This window comes from Ambystoma mexicanum, chromosome 4q, assembly GCF_040938575.1.
Source record: "Ambystoma mexicanum isolate Mex_15411 chromosome 4q, UKY_AmexF1_1, whole genome shotgun sequence".
Classification (NCBI taxonomy): domain Eukaryota; kingdom Metazoa; phylum Chordata; class Amphibia; order Caudata; family Ambystomatidae; genus Ambystoma; species Ambystoma mexicanum.
This window is the reverse complement of record NC_090928.1, coordinates 721793260-721818669: the sequence shown is the minus strand read 5'-3', so window position 1 is coordinate 721818669 and position 25410 is coordinate 721793260. Positions and strand designations below refer to the sequence as shown.

At 43.6% G+C, this 25410-nt stretch overlaps 1 protein-coding gene and 1 long non-coding RNA gene across 2 annotated transcripts in view; one reads left to right on the top strand and one right to left on the bottom strand.

The window, feature by feature from the left end:
• Positions 1 to 11443, bottom strand: part of NUP35 (nucleoporin 35) — a 538931-nt gene extending 527488 nt beyond the window's left edge. The window contains exon 1 of the mRNA XM_069608305.1: positions 11229 to 11443. Within this exon, the coding sequence (XP_069464406.1) occupies positions 11229 to 11271 (43 nt within the window). The 5' untranslated portion in view covers positions 11272 to 11443. The remainder of the gene's footprint in view (positions 1 to 11228) is intronic.
• LOC138467962 (uncharacterized) overlaps positions 1 to 25410 on the top strand; it is a 201172-nt gene that overhangs the window by 158814 nt on the left and 16948 nt on the right. The window contains exon 2 of the long non-coding RNA XR_011268173.1: positions 4268 to 4369. This is a non-coding gene — a long non-coding RNA (uncharacterized lncRNA). The remainder of the gene's footprint in view (positions 1 to 4267; positions 4370 to 25410) is intronic.

Sequence of the window (25410 nt, the reverse complement as noted above, 5' to 3'; positions counted from 1 at the left end):
AAATGTTTGGGCTTCTTTTTTATTTGAAAGGTCCTAGTTTCAACCTTATCAAACTCACTTTGTTTGTAGAAGGTATTATTTAGAAAAGGGCCTTAAAGTAATTAATAATAATAATAATAATGTATTTTGTATATAGCACTACACACCCATAGGTCTCAAAGGGAGGATAGCTCAGCTGCAATGTACTCGCCTTGGAAGCAAGACGACACAGAGCAACACAGGTTCAATCCCTGAGTCCACACTTCGAAACCTCTCGGTATTAAGTGCGTTATAAATAACCTATCATATATCATATCAAAGTGCTGAATTAACAGAAGACATTCTTATCACACAGAGTGGTACTCAGTTTATTAACCTCAGAAGGATGAAAGGCTGAGTTGACCCTGCCGAGATTCGAACCTGCCACAGCAGGCTGCGCACAGATATCAGGGGTGAGTGCTTAGCTCACTGTGCTATCTGACCGGCAATTGTTGATTGATCCTTGATTTCAGAGTTCATATAAAAGGGGGAATCACACATATCACGAGTAATGATATTGAGGTTCTGATACTGATGTACTCTGTTTTCATGTTGACCATAAGGACTTTTACTAAAAACAGTTTGCGTGTTTTTGGGAAGTGGAGTCTGACTCTGGCAACATACCATTATGTATTCTGGTATCATGGATGTCTCGCCCTCCAGAGAAGGTGACTTCCACGTCTCTCCTAACGGAGTCACCATTTTCCCTTGGTGGCCTTCTACTGCCAGGTGATCCACCTGGCTAATACCACCACCAGGGTTAGGATCAGGAAGTGTCTGCCTTTCCCTGGCCACCTGGGATGAGATTTTAGTTGGGGGTTCTGTGAGGATTCATCACACCCTCCATTGTCAGCATGCAGTTTGGATTTGGAAGATGATGCGAAAACGAACTATTGTAAGTCCCACGTGAAGGCTGACCGATCTCTCTATTCTCAGGCCAAGGAAAAATTGCACGGCTCTTCTGAGGATCCTGACATTCCCTTAGACCTGGAGACTGGGTCTACTGCAAGTACATCAGAATATCCCCCCTCGTTGCTGGGGGATATTCAGGATCAGTCCCACCACTCAGAACACCCTCAAATGAGAGGGGCATATGATGCAGTTCCATGCCTCCAACTGTCGAAAGGTGCATCCTTCATCTGAAGCATTAGTTGACTACGACCTCACCAGAGTCCACGGCTTCACTCGCTTTTGGAGATATTGCATCATTGGAATCATTTGCATCTGAATCTACTTCTGTATGAGACTCTACTGCTACGAGAGCCCCATCTTTGATGGCTGTTCAAAGAAAAGTAGTGATGCTGCTGCAGAACAGCCTCCAAGGCAGCTTCATCAGTGAGTTCTGACATAGAAGAGAAAGTGGATTAATTAAACCTTAAAACTAGCTCCTAGCACTCGTGAGCAACTCTCCAAAAGAATGAAATATACGACTGTGAGACATGGGGTCTGAGCAACTCTGCAAAAGAATAAAGATATGATTGTGAGACATGGGGTCTGACAACTCAGAACGTAAAGCACATATCTGCCTCAATTCGTTTTGATAAGAAAATGGTAAATAAAAGTGACAAAATAATACAGCATTCATGAGCTATCACTAGAACTTCGTAACCATGGACATGGAAATTGAAGTAAGACACAGTGTAAGTCCTAAAAGCTACGAACATTTGTGTAACCACTTAAGAATTTTGCTCAGACTGAGCAAATGGGTCTACAAACTGAGTCTGTAACTCATGTCGCACACCAAGGTCACATGACCACTTAGTAAAGTCTTTTGAAATGAATACCAATAGACGGGAGGCAAAGCGCACAATCGACAACCAACAGAACCATGAGCGGACAAGACCCAACTACAGGGCCAGCTACAACCAGACCGAAAAGGTAAGAAGGCTTTAATGCGGAAGAGGTATCCACTCTTCTGCAGTTATAAATGCAAATATCTAGTCAGTACGGAAAAATACTGCACAAAACGCACCGTACTTGTCCTTACAATTGAAATGAAGGACGCCGGCAATCTGATTGGCAACAAGCAGCACATAACCAATGTTTAAATACTAACGTGAAACATAGATAATTCAAATGTAAACACTGAATATAAATAACGCACAGCGGTAATCTTAACTGTTGGAAACTGAGATTTTCAGCTATATAGTTGCTGCTAATGAATGTTTAGCATAGGTACATAGGTAAAATCTGGCCAATTAAAAGTAATGCAACTGAACTGGGAACAAGAAAAAGAGAATGGGGTGGCGGGAGGGAGTACAGTAGTAGCCCACACCCGAACCCACCCCACTTGATCCCCGAAACCATCACTAATTGAACCACGCAACTGCACCTAAATGCACCTCATGTAACTTGGAAATTATCACCAACCTAATCGCGCCTCTGCCCTGTTTAATACAACTAGGAGCACAATTACAGAAAAATCAGAAATGTGTAATCACTGAACCACGAATACGCAATCTCACAAAAGGATACCTTTTCGATTGAACCACGGGCCACTCTGCACAATAAATGAAATAGAACGTCTAATCTGCACCACAGCACATCTTGCTGGAATTACTGCTAATTCAATGAGTAATTCAGTTCATAACGGTCTTCCACTATAGAATTCAGTCACAAAAATTAATTAGGACACGCATGCTAAACAGACTAGGCACAGTGGACCACCCAATAGGAGAGCACATGCCACACTGCCACCAGGAACCTAAAACATTGTAAATAGAGTGGACATCTCTCAGTCAATTAGTGCTCACTATGTATATATGAGAATCAGACCCTAGCCTCTTGTCTTAAGCCACAGGTTATGATATAAGCAGCGATAGAAAAGATTGGCAATTGTCAGAAGAAGGAATCAGTCGCAATTACCCGACAAATAATCAAGACTCCAAACCAGGGTACCATCAAATCAGTACATAAGGTAAGCAATTTGCTTACACCTTAATGACTGGGCAATCAGCTTATAACTATGCCACAACGGCATGGTGCTCACTTCCTGTGCACCGGCAGGCTATACTAACCATACTTCTCCTATCCTTAACTCCTCAGAACCACTGAAGTTTGCGCACTCAGGACCAACACCAAAGAGAAAAACTTCTAATTGATTGAGAATTAACCAAAATATTTGTGTGTCATAACTATGAAATGTATACATAAAATATGAATCTGACTGAAATTGACACACGTAACAATGTGAAAAAGTGCCTTGATAAAGCCCAAGAAAGGGCGAAACAGTAGCACGTGCAAGAAATGTTGGCACAAAGGTTTTTGTTTTTATGAATGATGCATCTCCCACCAAAAAAAGTCACCACAAGTAAAATAAAGAAATTGAATACATTAAGTGAAGTAACTTGTGTTTATATGATGAATGTGAAACAAATTGAATAAAGCGTGATACTGTATGAAAGACACTAACAAGTGTGTACCTCGCAATCATTACAGAATTTGAGAACTAAGTGAGGACACCTAATCAATAAGCACACAGGCTCACATAGGAAAAAACGTTCTTTTCTAGAAGAGAATGAGGAGCAACAACAATCTTATTCTGCTTTTCAGTCCTTGTCACATTCCCGTTTACGCAGGGAATCGAGCAGTGATGAAATGCTTTGAGAAAAGAAAATAATTCTTTATTGACAACATTACACAAGTGACTAGTTAAGGTACTAGTTTACCATTTCATCGTCACTTACTTGCTAAAGAGGGGGCTACGGCGCCCTCTCCCTGATCCTCCAAACCTGACACCACCACTACCTTCAGTGGGACTTAATAATATAATATAGTAGCCCCCTTTAGATTGAAGTACTTGCCCCTTAATGTTAATGTTTTCTTATATATGTATACTTTTGTTTTGTCCCACTTTTTGACACCCTCATAAACTGGCTCACCACTTGTTCTCATCTTTGTGCTACTGTACAGGCACCCTTTGTGGGAATGCCTCTGCCATGTGTAAATGTGTTATTATAATATTTTTTGATCGCAATTGCCATTTCTGATGATCAAATAAATACAAATGCCTTTTGAACAAGGTGATCGTAAGAGGAACGATCGACAAAGCGGCAGAAAAATCTTTTGTTTAAGGCTCTTCTGGCCTCCTTTCTATAATTGTGCCACTGGATTATTGTTCATCATTGCCATGCTGAGATTGATTTGTATGTACGGTCATTTCTAACAGTGCATGATACTGCTGACTTTCTGTTTCACCCATTGGCTCATCTTTGCTTTAGGTCTTCATTGCTGTTCTTTTTGCTTTTAGGCTTGTATACTGCATATCAGTTCTGAAGACAGAACAAATGTTTGAACTGAAGATGGTATCGTGTATTAAAAACATTTCCTGATTGAAGTGAATCATTAACTGGTTTGTCAAGATCAATCTTTCATATTTTCCGATGCTGGTATTTGTTTAACTGTTGGAGCATTTAACACTACTTGTCATGAATAAATGTGCCCTAATGAACGCCCTTGGATAGAAAGCAAACATGTTTTTGATGTGGAACTTCTACATGCCTGAATCCCAAATGTCTCCAACCAATGGATCTGCATTTTCTGTATGAGGTAGGCTCTGGCATTCCTATGGGGCCGGTTTCTTTAATTGGGGTGACATCTGCAGTGATTTGAGATTAATTACTGGATCCAATGGGCCTAAACCTTGTTCTGGTCATTATTCACAGATGTTTTTTTCCAGATTTTCTGAGATTTCCTTCTACTGATCAGTTTCGCAAGAAACCTGCTTCAATTCAGCTATCTTCTCCTGCCACAGGCCTTCTTTGCTACACTAATTGTGTTTCCATGTTTATAAGTACTAGTAAGTGCAGATATTCTCTATCCACCAGCACTAATGATACTATAAAAATGTTTCCTTCTCCTTTGACAATGGGTTTTCATTTACTAAATCTGGTTATGCCACCTACCTTATAAGTGGAGTCTCATCTTATATGTGGTTACCTATAAATTGGGATGGAAGTTGCTACATGGGATATGTGTTAGTTGCAATTAGACACTTTCCCAAATTGCCATCATATCCAAGGGGGAATATGGTTGCAAAAAATGTGTTAACATCATCGGTTATTTAATATGCCCAACATACACATCAAGCTGAATCGTGATAAAAGCCTTAAATTTCCCTTGCTCATAAGGAAGGTGGCAAATGACACTTCAGTGTCGCTTTCACTGATTTACTAAGTAAAGTAAGTAGGTCTGGGTACTTTGGTACCGAAAGGTCGAATGACCTTAGATACTATCCTGACCTCAAAAGGAGATTTCTGTTCCTTAATTGGATCAGTATTCTATACATGTACATATATCCCAGATCACGTAAATAACCTTACTGATATTGTTACTCCCATCTGTGGCTGTATAATAAAGACAGAATATGTATTGTGAGGAATCTGAGGGTGTCCTCACTTCTTTCCCCAATATATCCTCCTCCCAGGTGGCCAAGGAAAGGTCGTCGCTATTGGATCCTGACCCTGGGAGTGGATATGCGAGGGAGGTTCACCTGGGTGGAGAGACTTTGGGAGTGGGGATGAGGCACCCTTAGGTGAGACACAGTGTCCCCATTCCCCTTTCACCAGGAGTCCAATTTTCCCAAGCCTTTATAGGCTATTGTAAATCCCTTCCCTATTGTTCTCCTAAATCATTCCCCAATAGACACCAGTTTGGTACTGGAACGAGGAAGAGGCCAACTAGAGAAATACATGGTGTCTTTATTAACACACACACATACAGTGTTATGTTCTGGGAGAAGGAGGAGGCCAACATGAGCAATGCAGGACTCCAGAGTCAGCAATGTGCCTTCCAGTCCTTTTTGGACCAATCAGCCTAGCTGGAGGTTTAAAAGCAGGAATAACAGAGAAAATGGGGTCAGCTGTCGAAGCAGGTCTGTGCACTGCTGGGCGGTAGCAGATCTCTCCTGGAATCCGGCATGGCAAACAGAGTGCTCGAAAGCCCCTGGAAGATGCAGAGTGTATGCAGTGGGAAGCGAGGCGGAAGGAAGCTGGAGGGCGGTGCTGGACCGTGGAAAGGGAACCAGCGTGACCAGGCAAAGCTACAGTGTGAGGTACAAGCTGCGAGAGAAGCATCAGCGGGGGAGCGAATCCACAGAGAGCCGCTTGAATACCGATCCAAAAGCAAATGAAAGTATGCACTTTTTGAATACCAACTTGATTGAAAGCAAGCTTGTGGAATTTCCTAATATAAGGAACTGTGTAATTTGAGAAATCAAGCATTGCCAAGAGTCATAGGATTAAAAGGAACTGTGTAACTTGACTGAACAAGCATTGGCAAGCGCCAGGAGAATATGTGAAAGTTCAAGAAGTTAATGGTGGTAAACCAAGCAATGCCAAAGCATCATGAGGATGTGAAATGAGAGTGAAACGAGTACCATTGTAGAGCTGAAACAGTGACAACTTGCATAAAAAGAAGAAGCAGCAAGTAAGCCACTTAAAGCATCACAAAGAAGCTTGTGATTGATTCCAAAGGAAACCTTGTATGAAGTGACACTAAGGAATTCAACTATATGAAATTGGTGAAAAGTAATCAAGCCAGAAGAGCTGCAAAGTATCACAAGGAATTGTGTTGTGTTGGAACTGTTGAAAGACTTAAAAGCGTGGGTAAGGGATCCCCTTTTTGCATTGTAAACTATATGAACCTTCGGGGAAGGGAAACCCTATGAAAACCAAGAGCTGGACAGAGCTCTTAACATTTATTTGAATACTTATCATATTGAGGCTGAAATCCCTACACATTTTATACAAATAGACGTGAGGACATGTATAGGTTTTGGACACAGACCGACATTTGCTTTGGACTTCCTGACACAGACTATCCTTAGAATTATTTAGGTGGGGAAATCCCACATTAGCATAGGACAAGTTAGGCCTTTTTCCAACCTTCTTTTCTTATAAATAAGTGTATAGCCCAAACTTTAACTATCTGTGTCTAATTCATGATGCCTTCATATTATACAGGATGGTCCCTTTGGTCTGGGCTAACCAATTCTATTAGCTGGCTAGGAGCTTCTAGAAACAATGGGATCTTGTTGATTTTCTTTTTGTCTTTTTGGGAATGTATTGCATGTATATTAATTAGATGTGTTTTCAATTGTTTGGTAAGGAAAGGTGTTAATGCTTTGAGAGTCCAAGAGAGGCTTCTGTAAATGACTACAACTGAAGAGAAGTTTTGAGAAGAAACCTGGTTTCTTGGATTTGGTTATTCAAAGTGTTAACGTTTGTGAGGCTCATGGTAATTATCCTTCAAGAGGGGAGATCTGTCAAAGAAAAATGCAGATATATGCAAATTAATGTTTCAAAGAATTGGATTGATGGGAAATTTAATTATAAGTGAATTTAAATATAACTCAAAGCAGTATACTGAATTGAGAAGGACATGGCATTTTACATCCAGTACCAAGCCTCGTGTAGCTTGGAGATAGACTTCACCTTCAATTACATGCTTGCAGCCAGGATGGAGGAATACATTTGACAACTAATGCTGTAATTACTGACATGTTCTGTGTTCTGCTGGCTCAGCAAGTTATTCTAGAAATATAGTTACACCACCAAAAGTATATCCATCGATCATAAACTGAAGCAGCTTCAAACAAATGAAAAGAAAATATGAACAGGCCACAAAATCTGACTCGCCACTAGCGATAATTGGCTCTCGGCGAGTAAGAAATGGTATGCTGTCTGATCCTGTCTGCGCTCCACTTGGTTCTTGCTGCCCCTTCCATGCTCTGTGGTGAAACCACCACACCCCCTCACCAAGCCAGCCAAGGGCTGTGCCCCACACAGTGTCCCAGCAGAGTTTGGTCTTCTGGGGGCACCATGCAGGCCCACAGCGTGGGTTGGGGGGAATCTCATTCGGTGCTCTTCCAAGAGGCGAACTGTTTTCTGGGCAGGAGGGCGTCTGGCTGACGAGAAAACCTCGGCTGACCTGCATACGGACGGCAGGGCGACCCATCTGTGTTCCTTCCCGCAATCTATGCGATTGATTTGGCACACTTGCTCCATCAAGGGTTGGACTGCTTGGTAGGCCTCGGCCGTTGTTTCAAGCAATTAGCTTCCACCTGCCTTGGGACAGCGTCGACTTGAGAGTATGCACCCTCGGGGAGGGTTCCCCTATATGGATGGCTCTCCCATCCGAGCAGACCAAAAGGCGGAGCAGCCTGGCAACTCTGCTCACAGTTTGATTGTCAACCAGATTGCGCCGCCAAGTGGGGAAGCCCACAAATGGCGCAAGGAGTCTGCAGTGATGTTGGTTACCCACCTGACCGGTCTTGAAAAAAGGACCAAGGAGACCAAGACATGCACAAGTCGGAGGGCCGAACAAAATTCTGTGGTGCATTGAAGGTGCAGGCCGGCGCGGGCTTGCTGAGGTGGGATACAGTTGTGATGTCACGAAGGGCGCACCACCGGCCCGTCTCGCCCGCTCTGGTTGGTTAGATGGAGCATGAGCATGTGTGATAGAACCCAAAAGATGGGGAACTTTGCCTGGGAAGGGCGAAGCCAGAGGACATTTTGGTTGGGGTCCATATCGGTCCTGACGTCCAAATTCATTTTCCGACATTGGTATATGGGTGAAAGACCAATTGAACCATCTTTTACCTGTTTCCCTCAGGATAACTTGAACCCAGAAACCCCAGTTTTATTTGATAAAGCGAATGATTAGACGTCTTGGGACCAAAACAATCTCAACCTATTTTCAAACCTTAAATGGGCAAAAAGCCTGGCTTGCTGGTGTGGAGCCAGGCATCGATTGCAAGTGCCCAGTGGGACACTTTTGGTAAGCAGAACTGGCGCTGTGGAATAACCCGAACACAAGGGTTAAGGCGCTCATTGCTGACTCTCACCAGACCCCATAAAAGGTGTTGGTTCATATAGACAGCAGGACATGGCCATGGAAGTATGAATCAGCTAAGGAGTGTGTAACAACTCGCACACCAAATCAAGTGGCCCTGAAAAAGGATGGCGCTGGAGCGTCAGGCCCATACCCTGCCGTTGCTGAGAGCCGCTTGGGCTAAGCTGCAACAAGTAAGAGGACCACTGCGGTGCACAGGGAAGCCCGGATCGAGGGACCGGGTGGAGCTGCCACTTGGTGGGAGTAGCAAATATTCAAATGAGAACTTTGAAGGCCGAAGTGGAGAATGGTTTCATGTGAACAGCAGTTGAACATGGGTCAGTAGGTCCTAAGATGGGTGAGCGCTGTTTGGAAGGGACGGGCGAAGGCCTCTATTGCCCTCAGCCAATCGAAAGGGTGTTGTGTTCAGATCCCCAAACCTGGAGTAGCTGAGACGGGTGCCCTTACAGTGTCCAGTGCGGTAATGCAAATTATCCTGAAGAAGCCGGCGGGTGACCCAGGGAGAGTTCTCTTTTCTTTGTGAAGGGCAGGGCACCCTGGAATGGATTCGCCCTGAGAGAGGGGCCCCGAGCCTTGGAAAGCGTTGCGGTTCCCGTGAGTCTGGTGAGCTCTTGCTGGTCCTTGAAAATACAGGGGAGATTTCAATCTCGCGCTTGGCCATACCCATGTCCACAGCAGGTTTCGAAGGTGAACAGCTTCTGGCATGTTGGAACAATTTAGTGTGAGGAACCAGGAAAGAGTGGTATAATAGCTTCTAGAGAATTAAATGTTCACAGATTGCGAAAGTATTTTTGGCGTTTGCACAGCGCACACCTGTTTATGGGGAAACCAGCCTATCAATTATTTAGCTCTGCGTTATCAAGCGTACCAGTGATTGACAGCCTATTAGCACAGGCAAGAATACCCAATTTAGAAAAAAGCATCCACACACTTCTAGAAGTGCAACGCCATTAAAAACGAGCCATAAATACTTTTGCAATCTGTGAACATTTAACACTATGGATGCTATTATACCACTTGAAGTTACCTTAAGATTGCCACAATGATAGAGCATTTTTCCCATAAGTGTAGATAATATACTGCCAGTATAAAATCGCACGAAGATTGTGTAGATTGCACACAAAACGAACATCACTTATGTGAAATATATTTGTTTATGTTGAACAACATTATACTTTTCTGAGCCAGGAAGAAAAGCATTTCTCAAAAAACGTGTCGGCTCATTGTACCTTAGGCTTAATAGATTTCAGTTTGCAATATTAAATATTGATACCATACATGGTTTGTTGGACCATGTATTTTTTGCCATCTTTTTTGTTGGAAATTTTCCAATTTTCACACCACTATTAATATAGGAGGTTGAGCGCATTAGAAACTTGAACCCACAGTGACTATTTCTTTCAAAATGAACGCTAGTGGAGTGCCCCATTCACCATTTGAGTTCCATGTGACATGAGTAAAGACTATATATTAGCTTTCAAGCGCATTGATCAGGATAAGTCATCCCAAACTTGCTGTTTTTCATTAAAACACTGTAAGGCTTATTTTTTCTTCTTTTTCTATACTTTGTTATTTTCAAATGTACAGGAAATGCCATTAGCAAACTTCAGTTTTGTTCCCATTATAGCCCAATCAAAACATCTCAACTGAAAATCTAGGCGAGAACAACATTACAATCACAAATGCCATTGAATGGGTGAAAAATATAACAAGTTAAGTGGCATACATGTTCAAATTTGATGAGCACAGAACAATTACAAAATATGTTCCACGGATATGACAAACAAACATTAAAAAACAATGTACACATTGAAAGATAAACACACATCTTCATAAAAATCCAATTTCTCTCTTCCTTTATACATTACTTTTTTATAGTTGGATAGTATATGCAAGGTTTCTTTTTTTTTTTAAATGTTTTTGTTTTGCAGGAATAATGCATAACAAGTGTGAAATAACCAAGTAAGATCAGGCAGGAGAATCATGATGTGGATGTCAGAGAAAATTCTTATTATTTGTTTGTTTATTGATTTATGGTATGTGTCTGGGTATTAAGGACATCACCCAACTGGACAAGATCCCGAGCACTCTGGAAAGCCTACTGTTGGGACCAAACCAATTTGACCCTGTTGTGAATTTGGACTTGCAAGTTCAGCCTTCTCTTGGATTAGAGACTAATTGCTCTATTGGTGTAGCCAAGCATGGTTTCTCCCATACTACTAAAATTGAAACTAAAATGTAGCATGTTTATATCACATAGGCATTGGAAATTAGAGAAATGAAATTGTTTAGAATTAATTACAAGTTGCTATATATTGTATTGTTTTTTCTACAGATAACGATTACATTATTCGTACCTTTTCCAAAGGCCTGCTTGTTTAAATGCTTTTTTGCATTCATTTTCTCCTCTCCTCTTTTCTCTCTCCTGGCTCCGGATTCCCATAAATAATCCTCTGCCAATTGATCATTGTCTATGAACTCCTTTGTCCCTGTTCCTGCACCTACATTAAGGGGGTGTCTGACCCCTTTCTTTCACAACCTCTAGTTTTGAATCCCCCTATCCTCCTTGAGTCTTTGGCTCCCTTGATCTTTCAGAACCTCTGCGTTTGTCCATTGTGTGATGTCACAAGACAGTTATGCCTGCTTTGGCTAACCGGAGAAAGAAGTTCACAGAAACTGTTATTTTACATTATAAAGCATTTATTTAGTTTCTGAAAAGGAAAATGACATTTTTAGGTTGTCAAAATTATGCTTTGGCTGACTGTCCTCATCAGCTTTTGGGGAAATTCCTTTAATTTCCTAGATGCAAAGTCCAAACACTCAAGTAGGTCTCTGTTAAAATGTACTCTTGTGCTGAAAGAAGTACTCCTGAGCCAAAGGTAGGGAACACGTTTCTTTACTAGATTCCGGGTTGCAGAGTGACACAAGAGGTACGTTAATGGGCAAGCAAGTAGAAGGTACAAGAAGGATACATGGGAAGACATCAACCGGCCTCCACTCTTACAGGCAGCTCACTCTCACTGACTCATGTCACAGATAAATAGCACAGGCCGGTGACCCCCCCCCCCCCCAACACCCTCGACGGCCTGTGGCCAGGTCGGGCTGTGACAGCAGACACTGCACCACACTGTCACACAGAGAGGTCAAGCCCCGTAAGCGGTCACTGTACTGCAAAACACATAAACACAGGGTTGGGCACCACAAACCCAGGCCTCTGGTTCGCTACGCCAGCAGGCTGGCTTTACAACACAAGACATACAACATTGAGGCCTCACCCCATACAGGTCTAGGCAGAAATTAGCATTTAAAGGCATTGCAAACGAACGAGAGAAATGTTCTCTAATTGATTCCAAAGTGCTAGAGTTACAAAGTCCTTTAACATTGTCGGTGCTGTGGATGCAAACATTCTGTTATTCAAAGAAAACCTGCATGACACATACATTTGCTATAACCAATACTTCATAACCAATAACAGAGGCACAACAGATGTGCAGGAACTCACATTCCAGGATCAGCTGAAATCAATACCCAAACTAAATGCACCCAAATGCACTCCCCGCTAAATTCCACCCAAGACAGGGCTGCACCAACTTAAATAAGGCAGGACCTAAAATTACAGGCCTCACATGACAAAACCTTTTGCATAAAAAACCTACTGACTGAGCTATACTATTTCAGTGCATGGTGAAACAAATAGCAACAAAGCAGCTCTAAAATTTCTGGTCAGAAAAAAATTATCGCATTAAGGAGTCAGAAAAGTGTCACAATTGGCACCAAAAGGAAAATCCATTTGATATGCAGTTTCCAACAACTCCTGACGTGAGGGCATGTCCACTGCGCCTGCCAGCACTGTCCACCCTGTTCCCACAACAGTACCTGATGTCCTTATGGTGTTAATACTCTGCTGACAACTAAACCGGATACTCCCTTCTTCCAGAACATCCTTACTGAATGACAAACCGTGCTACATCAACTTTGCGGACCTGCTTCTGGCAGAGATAGTAAAAAGTATCTGATGCCACAGCCTCCTTTCTCGGACTCGCAGGAACCTTTCTTCTCTCTCAATTCTTCCACGTCGCATGACACGGTGCAGAAGAACATTGGAAGGTTCTATACTCAGAACCCTCGAACAGGACTGCAAGACGCTGGCATTTCCAACTCCCCATAGGGCACAGACAAGGTCACCATTAGATAGGAATGGTCTGAGCAGCATTGAGCTCCCTGCTGCCAACAGCATCCGTGGTCGCTTGCAACTGATCACACTCCGGGACACACGCGCTCTATGGACAGCTCCTCCCTTCAACGCAACATAACTCTGCATGACTCCGAGCCCTGCAAAGACGCTGCCGAACACTTCTCCGGTAAGCTGCTGCATTTTCTTTCCTTTCCTGCGCCGTCGCAGCGTTTTTGCAGCTCTGTAAACCCATATTCCTCAAACTCCTATAATGGGACAATGACCAGGTGCAGGGGGCCTGGCACTTGCTGTCCTCCCAACACATGTAGTGTCCAGGCTACTACAACTCCAGTGCTGCTGACACCCAGACAGCACAACTCCCACTTAGAACCACTGTTAATAGGAACGCGTAGTCTGCCACAAAACCCAGCAGGCCATGCGCTGCACTCAGGCACCGCAATGCCAAGTATCTGACAACAAGGAACAGACAAACCTCACTTGGGTTGAGAACAAGGTTGGCAACATCAACACGCTGCCAAGACGCATACTGGTCCTTTGTTCTAACATACCCAAAGACCTCTCTCTGGGAAGAAAAACAACTGCTGCAGCTTCTCCGAGCTGATGCGCGTAATACGGCCCTCGGAACGTTCCCCCAGCAGTCGCCATGTCCACACGACCACTGATACTATCATTTAGTAGGGGGCTGTTGCAGGGCGCAGAGCTCCGACTCAGCTCCCAACAACCGACAGCAGAAGTGCATACAACAAAGCGGTGCACTTCTACGGTAAGAACCAACTGCATCCTCTTCACTACTGCACCACACTTGTAAAGATCGTTGCCCGGTCTTCCTCTTGTTTATTTTTACTTAACTTCCTCTGTCAGGCTCCTTCAGCTGCCTCACAGAATCCTCCCCCCCCCCTGCTGCACCCTCACACTCTTTCCTTGCTGCTCACGCCCCGGATGGCTCCTGGTGGCCTCACTATTCTGGATGTCCCCAGTGATAGTGGGGCCTTCTGACTGCTCCTGGTGTCCTGACTCTGTAGAATGGACCCATTGGTGGCAGGGCCCTCTGACTGCTACTGGTGTCCTGACTCTGTAGGATGTCCTCGCTAATAGTGGGGCCCTCTGACTGGCCTTTGCAGGCTCTCTGGCTGTCCTGCCTCTGCAGGATGTCCCCACTGTTGGTGGGGCCCTCTGTCTGCCTTTTGCAGTCTTGCTCCCACCCCCACATGCCCCCTGCCTGCCTTGGTCTTGCTGTTTCGCTCTGCACAGGGGTCAGCTCACCTTTCCGGTGCGCGGGGGTGGGGGTGGCACTGGATGTCTCCTCTCCAGGTCACTGATGCTTCTTTCCGTCCTTCCAGGTACTACTCCCTCTCGAATTTCTGGATCCTCGTCGCCATTGTTGAGATGTACTCTTGTGCTGAAAGAAGTACTCCAGAGCCACAGGTAGGGAACAAGCTTTACTAGGTTCCGGGTTGCAGGATGACACAAGAGGTAAGTTAGTGGGTAAGTAAGTAGCAGGTAGAAGGATACATAGGAAGACATCCACCGGCCTCCACCTCACAGGCAGCTCAGTCTAACTGACTCTCATGGAATACACAGGGGCACTCACAACACATCGTTCCACAGCTAACATTCCACCAGGCGTTACATCAAGCATTCCATCAAGCAAGCATTCACACAGGGCCAGAGCACGGAGACACAAGACATAAGCGTCTCATTTACAAAGTGTGTCGTAAAGACTTCAGCACTTTGTTTCCCAGAATATAGTGTCTGAGATTTTCTTTTCTCACATTCTGTATTAGGCACTTTGGCATGTTTAGTACAATTCGCAGATTTCAGTGTCTTGCCTTTTCTTTACCCTGGGGGCAGCTAGATGAGGAAAGATCACATGCGGGGAGGCAACCCGCAAGGGAGTGACACATCATCTTCGGATGAGACATGGTATCCCCCTTTTCCTTTTAGGGATAAACCTCCATTCCCATACCTTAATGGCATATTGTCATAACTCCCTTCACCCACCCATGGAAGCTACTCAGAGTACCTTCCCATGCTCTGTCTTTAAGTCACCAAGAACTGACTTCCCTTTCCGTGAATGTAAATGTACTGTAATAAGAAAGCTGAGTGGAGCAACGAAGATCAATAAAGGCCTGTGCTTCTAAAGTTGCGCTTTAGTGGTTGCGAGCGCATAATTGGTGCTGGGAAATGTAAAACACCAAACCAGATCACTGGGAGAATCTTGTCCTCTCTGTACTGACTGAGGGACCACTGTGCTGATGGGAAGACCGTGGAGCCAACCGGCTCACGGAAAGGGTACAGGAAAGAAGACTGCAGAAGCTGGTCTGCCACGAGGGCGCCACAAGAGGAAGAGAAGGGCAGACTTCCAGACATTCACAGGTACCACAGAGCAGCAGCCATGCCGCTCGAACTCCGAGAAGTGCACAGCCGGAAAACGGGAGCCGTGAAGGGACGCGGAAGCCACAACACAAGTTTGGCGAATCTGGGGAGAAGCAACAGGACGTTGAAGAGCCGATGCATGCTTACCGAGGGAGAAACGAAGCACGCCACAGAGAACCAGTGAGTCCACAAGAGGGAAGATGAGTCACCGGGGTACTTCAGCAACTCTACCGAAGGCAAATAAGAATAAACAAAGCATATAAAACAGAACGTGAGACTCAATAGTTCCATAAGAAAAATAATGGAATTGAATACAAGATATTGTCAAGTTTGCAAGTGTGCCCACCTTTACCAAAGCTCCTGCTTTCTTAAAATTGAATGTTTCGGATGTAAGGAAGGCATGGTATCAACAGTAAGACAGAAACAAGTGACCACAGTTCAAGAGTGTTTATTGAACTTCAAAAAGGGCTTGAAAAACACCTTTCTAATCCTAAATATACCGATGGGAGCAAGCTACGACCATCAAATAATAATAACACAGTCCTATTGGTGCCTTGTCAAAATAAAAGGGCCTATACTAATAAACCTACTGCCTATCCTTACCTCTAAAAACAAATAGTGTTGGAAACAATATTACAAAAAAGAAAGCAGTGTTCACAAAATATGTCAGGATGTTCAGGCCACTGGCCTCCATTCCCCACTTTTTCATCATGGGACAAGGCGGTACAATCGAGCTTAGCACAATCTCTGGCTTCACTAGCACGAGGAAACAGGTCAAACATTAGCATAAGGGCCTTCTGTGCCCAAGTATCTTTGCCGTTCAAAGTTTCTTAATTCAGAGGGCCTGATGCGACAAACAAACACATTATTTTCCTCTTTTAGATTTGTACAAGTACTCAATGTCAGGCGATTCACTATTCACATCGGATCCCCCTCAGCCAGGCTCAGATGCTTTCAACACAATGTTCGTAGATTATTTATGCATCCAATTTCTTGTAGGACATTCTTTCTTGGTTGACTCACAGTTCACCCCGGATCCCCCTCAGCCGGGCTCAGATCCCAGATTCCCCTCAGTCAGGCTCAGATCCTTTTAAGACAATGTTCAATTAGTCTCCTTCTGCCGGGCTCGGACTAATTCCAATTTCCAATGTAACTTTACACAAAATTGCTTTAACCAAAAGCTTTCAGCTGATCTCCCTCCGCTGGGCTCGGACCAACTTCATCTACTTTATCAACTTTCTTTGTTATTACTATCAAAGACTCTTGAATGTGCACAGGTTTTTGCTTGACCCATTGCAGGTCCACTTCGATTTCACAATTCTTTATCACTCTTCACATTTGCCACTTTTCAGCTGGATACCCAACAGAGACTTTCAAATGAGCTCCCATGTGGTACCGGACCACTCGGTCTAAAGTATCGTATCTTGGCTTCAAAGTTCAATCGCTCATCTGCTGTTTAATTGTGTTTTCGTCACTTGCCACATACTCTTCATACACTGTTCTCTTCAGCTTTCACTATACAATGTTGCTGCTTGCAACGTTGGCTTCAGCACAGACCAGTCTGGTATCAGTGTCCCGAACTCACCAGCTGTGCTGACTTCACTGGTGCTGCTTTGTTGTAGGAACCAAAGACAGTACCACAGCGGCAAACGATTCTCCCCGCCTTGACTATCGACGTGGGAGGAGAGCCCCAGGTACCTCTGACACACAATGCAGGATTATTCAGCCTTAATTCCTGGTCTTACGTTTCCTATTCTTGAAGATTCAGGAAAGTAACTGTCTTTCATTGAAAAGGTCAAGGGCAGTTCCCTCCTTGCAATCCTCTTCGGTTTGACCGTTTTTCACCTTGTATCAAACTGCCATCTTGGAACTGTTGCCTTCTTGTGTGCTTTGCCTTGCTCGGAGTGTGCTCTTGTGCTGCGCCTTTTATCCATGTGGGGAAGTGTGATGGAAGTCGGGTGTGTGTAATGGTCAGTAATTGCCTGACCCTACCTGACCATTGTATGGGGACATGTCAGGTATACGGCTCGGGTGTTAGTCCATTTTCACTTGCAGTGAGCTGTCCGTGAGGAAATGTTTGTGTTGGGAAAGGGAGGGGCGGGGGTTTGAGTTCCTAAGTATTCTACCTGGTAGGATGGGGTAAAGGTGTTACAGGGAAGGGGATACCGCGTCTCGCCATCTGGTGTCCCAAATCCACTCCCCGAAGACCCCTCACCCAGGTGATCCTCCCGCACTGGCCTACCCCCAGGAACTGTATCCAAAAGCGATGGCCGTGTCCTGGCTACCTGGATGACAGATCCCCGGGGACTAGCGGGTGAGACACTTGTCAGGTTTCTCACACTTAGAAGCTGCAAAGTAAAACTGTATGCATCGAATTCCTGCATATAATCAATAAAGGGTGGTCACACTTTAAGGAATTTGTCAAGCTAATTCATTGAGGCATTAACCCTTTTCATCTCTGCCAATTCGCAACCTTCACCCACCATTAGGAAGTGTTCAAGTAGGAACTGCTTATGTTGAACTGCTGTTTTGGTATTTTGACAGGAGGGATACTAATCATATTCCTTAGCTGCGAGTACCTACAGCATTGCCTTTCCAATATGTGGAAGGTAGACTTTCAAAGTTCAAAATGTAATGGAAATCCACTCAGGTTTAATTGACAGAACTCAAGTGAGGCCACCTTTCTGCCATTCAACAAATGAGCCTCCTTCAAAACCCAGAAAAACTCAGAATGACCAAATATTGAGGTAATTGGCCCTTTGTGTGTGAATATCTCTAAGCCTTTATGATAACTATACTGTTGCGTGAAACCTGTAATGGTGATAATGAAAACAATACCTCCCCAAACCTCGCTGTCTATCCTTAAGCAGCATAAAAAGGATCCTCCACAAAAGAATGGCATGAACAGATTGTTCTAAGTTGAACCATTTCTTATCTGATCTTCCTTCATAATAACCCACCAAGTAGGACAGTTGAAATGTCTTCGAATATATTTACAAATTGGGAACATCCAGTCCACCAAACCTAATTAATAATCTATACAAAACCCTGGGAGCCTTTTCTATATACATCGACATACAGCTTTCTATTGTTTCTGTATCAGTTCTTAGGACAGGGTCCGGGATCACCTAAAACATGTATAATAATCCATGGATAACATACATTTTCAAGGCGTAAATTCACCTGAATCAGGACACCTCCCTTTTCCCCCAGCTGTCTAAATATGTCTTTATTTCTTTTTCCTCTTTTTTTAAAGTGTAGACGTGAAACTGGAGAGACTGTGGTAAACTAATGCCAACATATTCCAAAGAATGATCTTCCCCTGTGAATCCATAGGTTCTGGCCAGTCGGGTAATAACAGTTGGGGATTCTGAGATGTTCAATCCTTTCAGCTTGCTGTAGTTTATAGTGAATCCCAATATCAACCTAAACTCTCCCAAAAGATTTTATATATTCAGAAACATGGCTACACTATCAGTCATAAAAAACAACATATCATCCACATAGAGGGTTGATCTTGCGGTACCCAACCACTTCTAGTCGCTTGATATCTCTGGTTCATCTCACCATTTGGGTGAATGGTTCCATGCTGATTACAAAAAGTACAGAGGAAAGAGGACACCTCCGTCCGGTGCCACTACCAAGAGAAAGGGGATGTGGGAGGTCCCCATTAAGCTTTACCCTTTTTCTGGGTGAATGATTTAACAATTGCTGCCAAAGCTACATCCCTAATTATGTCCTAGTACACCCAAATAAGGAAAATAGATGAAACGCCATGTAAACAACATAGCTTGCTTTTCACTGGGCGCATACAGATATCACTGTCAATCACGTGCTTCCTATTTTCCCATTCAGCATTAGATACAGATCCTCTGGGCCTGAACATTTAACTGATGATTGGAATGTGACCCTATCCTGGATCAAAATTGCGAACCTCCACTTCTTGGTACTCCTATGAAGAGAAATGTCAGATCTTGCATGTTTTACTAGCAAGATGGCTCACAACCCGATAAAGATGGTGCATCTTCTGCAGTAGTCCAACTTTAGCATCCATGTTTTGCAAGTTATGGGTGTTAGAGGAGGGGCTTAAATCCTGCACATTTACACTGACAAAATTATTCTCCTTCCTCTGACTAATTCACCTCACAACTGTACATCAAGGAAATTGTTGATCTACGGGCAGTACAAGGGACACAATTCTGAGGTCCTCTGGCTCCCCTGCCCAACTCAATCATTGATAAAACCAGTGCTCAGTGATGAAAACATTTGATATAGAAAACCCCAAACATCAACCCCTACCGTCCCACAGTTGCAATGTTCATCATCAGCCCTAAAGAGGTCAGCAAAGCAAGAGTATCCCAAGACATCCATAAAGAATGCCTTGCCAAGCGCCTGTCACAAGGAATGAGCATGTCCCCCATCAAAACTTTATCAATCAAATCGAGCTAAATGACCTGAAATGTGAAAAATGTCTAATGCGTAATGTCACCTGAAGATGTTTTCATCACTTGAAGACCAAAACCAACCACACCTGAATTTGAGAGGCACAAGATAATATGGCACCAACAAGTCAAAGGGCCTCATTACGAGTTTGGAGGCAGCCATGCCCTTAATAAGGGCATGGCTGCCTCCAAACTCGGGTTCGGGTCCGTGGTCCCTGAATGGGGAAATACCGGGCCATTCTGACTTTTGAGGGTCTGGTATTTCCCCATTCAGGGAACCCGGACCATTCCCATTTGAGCCCCCATAGGGCTCAATGGAAATGGGGAGGGAGCTAACAACGGCCCGTTGTTAGCTCCCTGGTCCCCTCGCGGGACCCACAAAGGACGTCTGGTCTGACCAGACGTCGAGAGCGGGTCACGCAAGGGAACCTCGTAATAGGGCTCTACCGGTGCTGTTAAACCCATTCCGCCAGGGTCGTAATAAGGCCCAAACTGTTTAAACAGAATCACCTATACACCAAAACTGTCTATTTGTGTCAGTGGCTACATGTTCCATGATTCAGGCATGCCAATACAGTTCAAAGGGACCGAGGCATTACAGAATTCACCATCAAGGACACTCCAAATACATCAGTCAGTCTGCCTACAGCTCAGCTCCACCAACTTCCTCCACTGATTGGTATAGTATGTGATCATATTGGAATTTATGTAGCGCAGATTATCACCTTGAAAAAGCATCTTGGAGCTAAAGATGGACTGCACATCAACACCAATATGTTATAAAGACATGGAGATTAGTGTGTGATTCAGTAGGTTCCGCCTGTATCTCTGTCCATGAACGTCTAAGGCCCCTGGACTTGCTCAACCAAAGTGGTCTTAAATCATCATCCTTCTGGACATTGCCTGTTATATCTGCTGTTCTATAATCTCTACTGCCCAGAAATCTATCCAGTTCGTCTAGATTTTGTTTGCCTTTAATTTTGAACGATAACCTAAAAGGCAACGTCCATTGGTAGCTTATCTCTTAGTCATGTCTCTGCTCCAGCAAAGATCTTTCTTTTATGAAGGGTGGATCTTAAATCCTGGTAAGTGTTTTTGGCCCTGAATGTGATGTCCCACTTCTTGCAAACCTAGTCAAGAAATTCGTCCTTAAGTTTTTAAAAATCAATCCTGATAATGCCCTCTGTGTTTTGTCCAGGACTAGCTTGCAATCATCTTGTGGTTCTACAATTCTTTGAAGTGGTCTTGCATATATAAGAATCATTCTTTATGTTTAATTGTTAATGATATCCACCATACCCCAATACTGTAAAAGTGGCCCTATTTTCGGCATCTTCCTTCTTATTCATACGTCTATGACACTGTTCTTCAAGTTGTATCACACTAGTTGCCCACTCCACTTCCCTATGATTCAGGACTGACTGACCTATTTCAATATTTCCACTAAGTTTTCAGCAGCCAAGACAGCCTTCTTAATTTCTGCAACGTACGTTGTTATTGCTTCTCTGAAGATCATTGTCTCCTTCAACTCATCCAATAAAAGTACACGCTCTACCGTAACTGCCAATTGGGGTACCATAGTTGTTGACGTCAAAGCATCCAAGAGTGCCTTAGCCGTCATCAGTTGTTTATGGGAAGGTTCTTGTGACTGCAACATATCCTTAATATTGCCAGATTTAGGGCCTTCCATTTTGGCCCATTATTATTATGGGTTGCCCCGCTTGGAAAGACCTCTACTTTCCCCACTCAAGAGTTGCAGTAGTGATGTACTACTCAATTGTATCTGGCCCTTGGTAGTGAATGCCCCGGACCAAACCCCCCAATGTAGCCCAATGCGGAATCCAACCTCAGACAGCAGGGCGATGAAGCAAATGACCAAAGCGCACAAATCGCCACCATTATTCACAAAGGGCCCCACTGCTGCCGCCCTACCATGAAAGCCAAAGGCCTAATGTCATCAGCCCTGTGCCTACCATGTGTGTGTTTTAAAAGCACACCCCAGGAGACCCACAATGGCACCACTCACAAGTTGGCAGCAGGGTCAGCACAGCAAATCAGTCTGCCTCACAGGGAATCCCCAGGTGTCCCACTCGGTTCCCACAGAGACAGAAGAATAATGAGGGTGGGTCATGGAGAGTCAGTTAAAATTGTCTCAAGTAGGTAATATCTTTTCATCATATTTATCACATAGATTTATTTCGGTTAACATTGAACCATAATAGCAGAAAACATAAAAAACAATCAATTTATTTTACAAGAATGACTTAAAAACATCTCAAATGAAAACAAGGTAAACAAGAAAGATTTTTGGACCAGAGGATAATCTTCATTCATAAATAAGCTGAACAGTCGGTGATCGTAATAATAAAAACCTTTAAAAACCATACGATAGCCTAGAGCTTGGATTTAGCAATGTAATTTCATTATCTCGATACATCACAAAAATATACAAATTAATTCAAGTAACTAGCAGAGTAGAATAAAATGTAGGTCTATTGTACAATACTACTTTGACGATATCTCCGGGCTCTTGCAAGATTACTTGAAATTGCATAAACTATGAAGACCCGATTTGGGGTTTTACAGAAATATAGTGCCCCAAGTATTGTATACATATTATAGGTTTTAAGAAGAGGTCAAATCAATTTCCATCGTAAATGTCTCAAATAAAGGCAGGAAAACAAATTGATATACATCCTCCTTGGCATGTCCACACATTGGGCAAGTAGCATTTTCCTCGTCCTTCCAGTTCTTTGTAAATTATTTTAATTGGAGGGCACCCAAATGCAATTCTATAATAATCTCTCCAAAGGTCTAGTAATGCAAGAAAGATGTGGTTAGAGTTCAAGTGTCCATTTATTATGTAATTAAGATTGGAAAATACTTTTGTTATTTGCATCGCAACAAATCCAACAATGCCCATTTCCAATATGCAGACTTCACAATTTGTAAATTGTCTAGGTTCAAGGTTTCCAGAGATTTCAAGAAACCACTCAGTCCGATTGTCAATAAGACTGTTCTTACATGTTTGAATCATGCCCAGGGTTTAGAATGGTTATTGCTTAGGACATCTCAGAAACGAGTGGGAAAAATGCGGGAGGAGCTACTTAATGGTTTTGTGCCTTGAGGGCCATTCAAGGGATAGTGTTGTGGTGAGGCAAAGAGAGGAAGAAGTGGTTATGCAGAGGTCTATGTAAATTCCTTGCAGTTTCGAATGTCTTCGACAGTGAGAGATCTAAGATAAAATGTGGGGAAGGGAACCCCCACAAAGAACAAGACAGACTTGAGCCCGGCAGAGGGAAGCCTGTGCAAAACTGTGAGAAATTGAGAGCATATGAACTGAGTATTGGTGACAAGGCGTGTGAAACCCTGACGGTTCAACTGTACCAATAGGCCAAAGTGTGCAAGACTGATGGAACTGTAGTGTCCTACTCAATTGTACCTGTGCCTCAGACCAAAGTCCTGATGTAGCATAGCAGCACAGGAAGTGAGGAGAGAATTCCTAGAACTACAAGGAACAGTAACCAAATGTCTTAATGTGTGTATTGCCTATTGCCTTAATAGTATCTATCAGTGAGTGGAGATTGCACCAGCTGCAACAGTTCATGCAGAATCCAACCTCAGATAGCAGGGCGTTGAAGCAAATGACCAAAGCTCACAAAGCATCACCATTATTCTAAAAAAAAAACAATGCTACCATCCTACCATGAAAGTCACAGACCCATCACCAACATTCCTGTTCCTGCCATCTGTGTGTCCTTCCGATTAAAGCACACCACAGGAGATCCACAATGGCACCTCTCACAAGTCAGGAACAGGGTTAGCACAGGAAATCGGCCTGCCTCACAGGGAATCGCTAGGTGTCCCCCTTGTTCCCACAGAGACACGTGAATCATGAGTGTAGGTAATGGCGATTCCCTTAGAATGGTTTCGGGTAGGTAATATCTATTCATTTGCCCAAGTGCCTCAATAAAGGCAATGAGGATCACTCAACAAGGCTACGCCTCTGCAGATTAACTTGGGAATGAGGGAGCAGCTGCTGGACCGGGGGTCAGCAGTCATCAGGTCCCCAACCTTTCACTCTGCCCAGGAGCAGTTGTGGATCCGTCCATAAAGGCTTGCTACTGTGTTCAGGTCCATAGGTGAATCAGGATTCTGATCTAAAGTGAGTATGCAGCCATCTTGCGTTAGCCTTTGGACTGTTATGCAGACCCTTCAGTTCAATAGATCATCTTCCAGGGGCCCCCCGCAGTAACCAAAACAGACCACACAACTACATAGGATAGTCATCAAGCTTGGGGAGAGGCTTTCAGGATGTTTATGCATGAACTCTCTGGTTCTCAGAGGATGCCCGGATTGCTGACTTACCAGAATTCACAGCTCCTCCATCGGCTGACAAGCCATGCCCTGTCAGTATCTTTTGTGCTTTCTCATGGCACACCATTCTCCTCGCCGGGTTTGGGTTGTGGCTCTTCGGATTACACAAAACTCTCATTGATTTCCTGTTGGTGTCTCTAGCAACCTCTGCTTGGTGGTAGGAACTTCATCCTAGGTCTAACCCAAACAACGTGCAAAGTTGCATGACTTGCTTATGCACACTTTATGAATTAATGAACAAAACTCTGCATTGGACCCCTGAACCCCTAGGCGTTCACAAAGACCTCCACTCCAAAGAGGCTTCAGCACTAGTATCACAAAATCATGAACCTTTCACTGGAAACAGGAATTGGCCAAGATTATTGAAGACAGCCTAAGCCAAACCACTCCTCAAAAACACCACAGGGAATACTAACTTCATTAACTACCGACCAATTTCTAATATACCATGTCCAGCTAATATCTTGGAAACCTGTTTATTGCCAATTTATGGAGCACATGGAGTCCAACAACATCTTGGACTATACACAAGTAGGAGTCATACCATTTAGTGGAAGAGAAGTAATATCCATTTGAGGCAACCTTAAAATGATCTGAGACACTAACATCCCCTCAGCCCTCATACTCCTAGCTTTCTTAGTGGCTTTTTTTTAGACACCTTCAACCCTGCATCATCGATAACGAGACCGAAATAAATAGGTTTATTTATTTATTTATTTATTTGTTTTGGTAGCAAAAATAAATTTGCACCTTTACAAATTATACAAAACACATATAACACATATAAAATCTTACAATACAACAGTAGCACACAGATGTTTATACAACCAAGCAATACTAAAATCTATATCTCTTTAAAATATTAAAACATTACCTAAAACATCAACAAGCGTCCTCAAAGTCACCAACTCATAGGGTCACAAAATCACAGTAACATCGCTGCATCGCCGAGACACCACCTCGCAGAGTCGAAATGACACAAAAGCACAAAATCGCAGGAAAGATCAGTGATACTAAATAATAAAACTAACCCATCTTAGACTAACCAAACCTGGTAGAGGTACTAGAGCATCACAAACCGCCACCAATGGTGGCAAAACCCACTATTCATCGAGTATGCAAACTCTCACAGATGTAAAAGTTTACCCA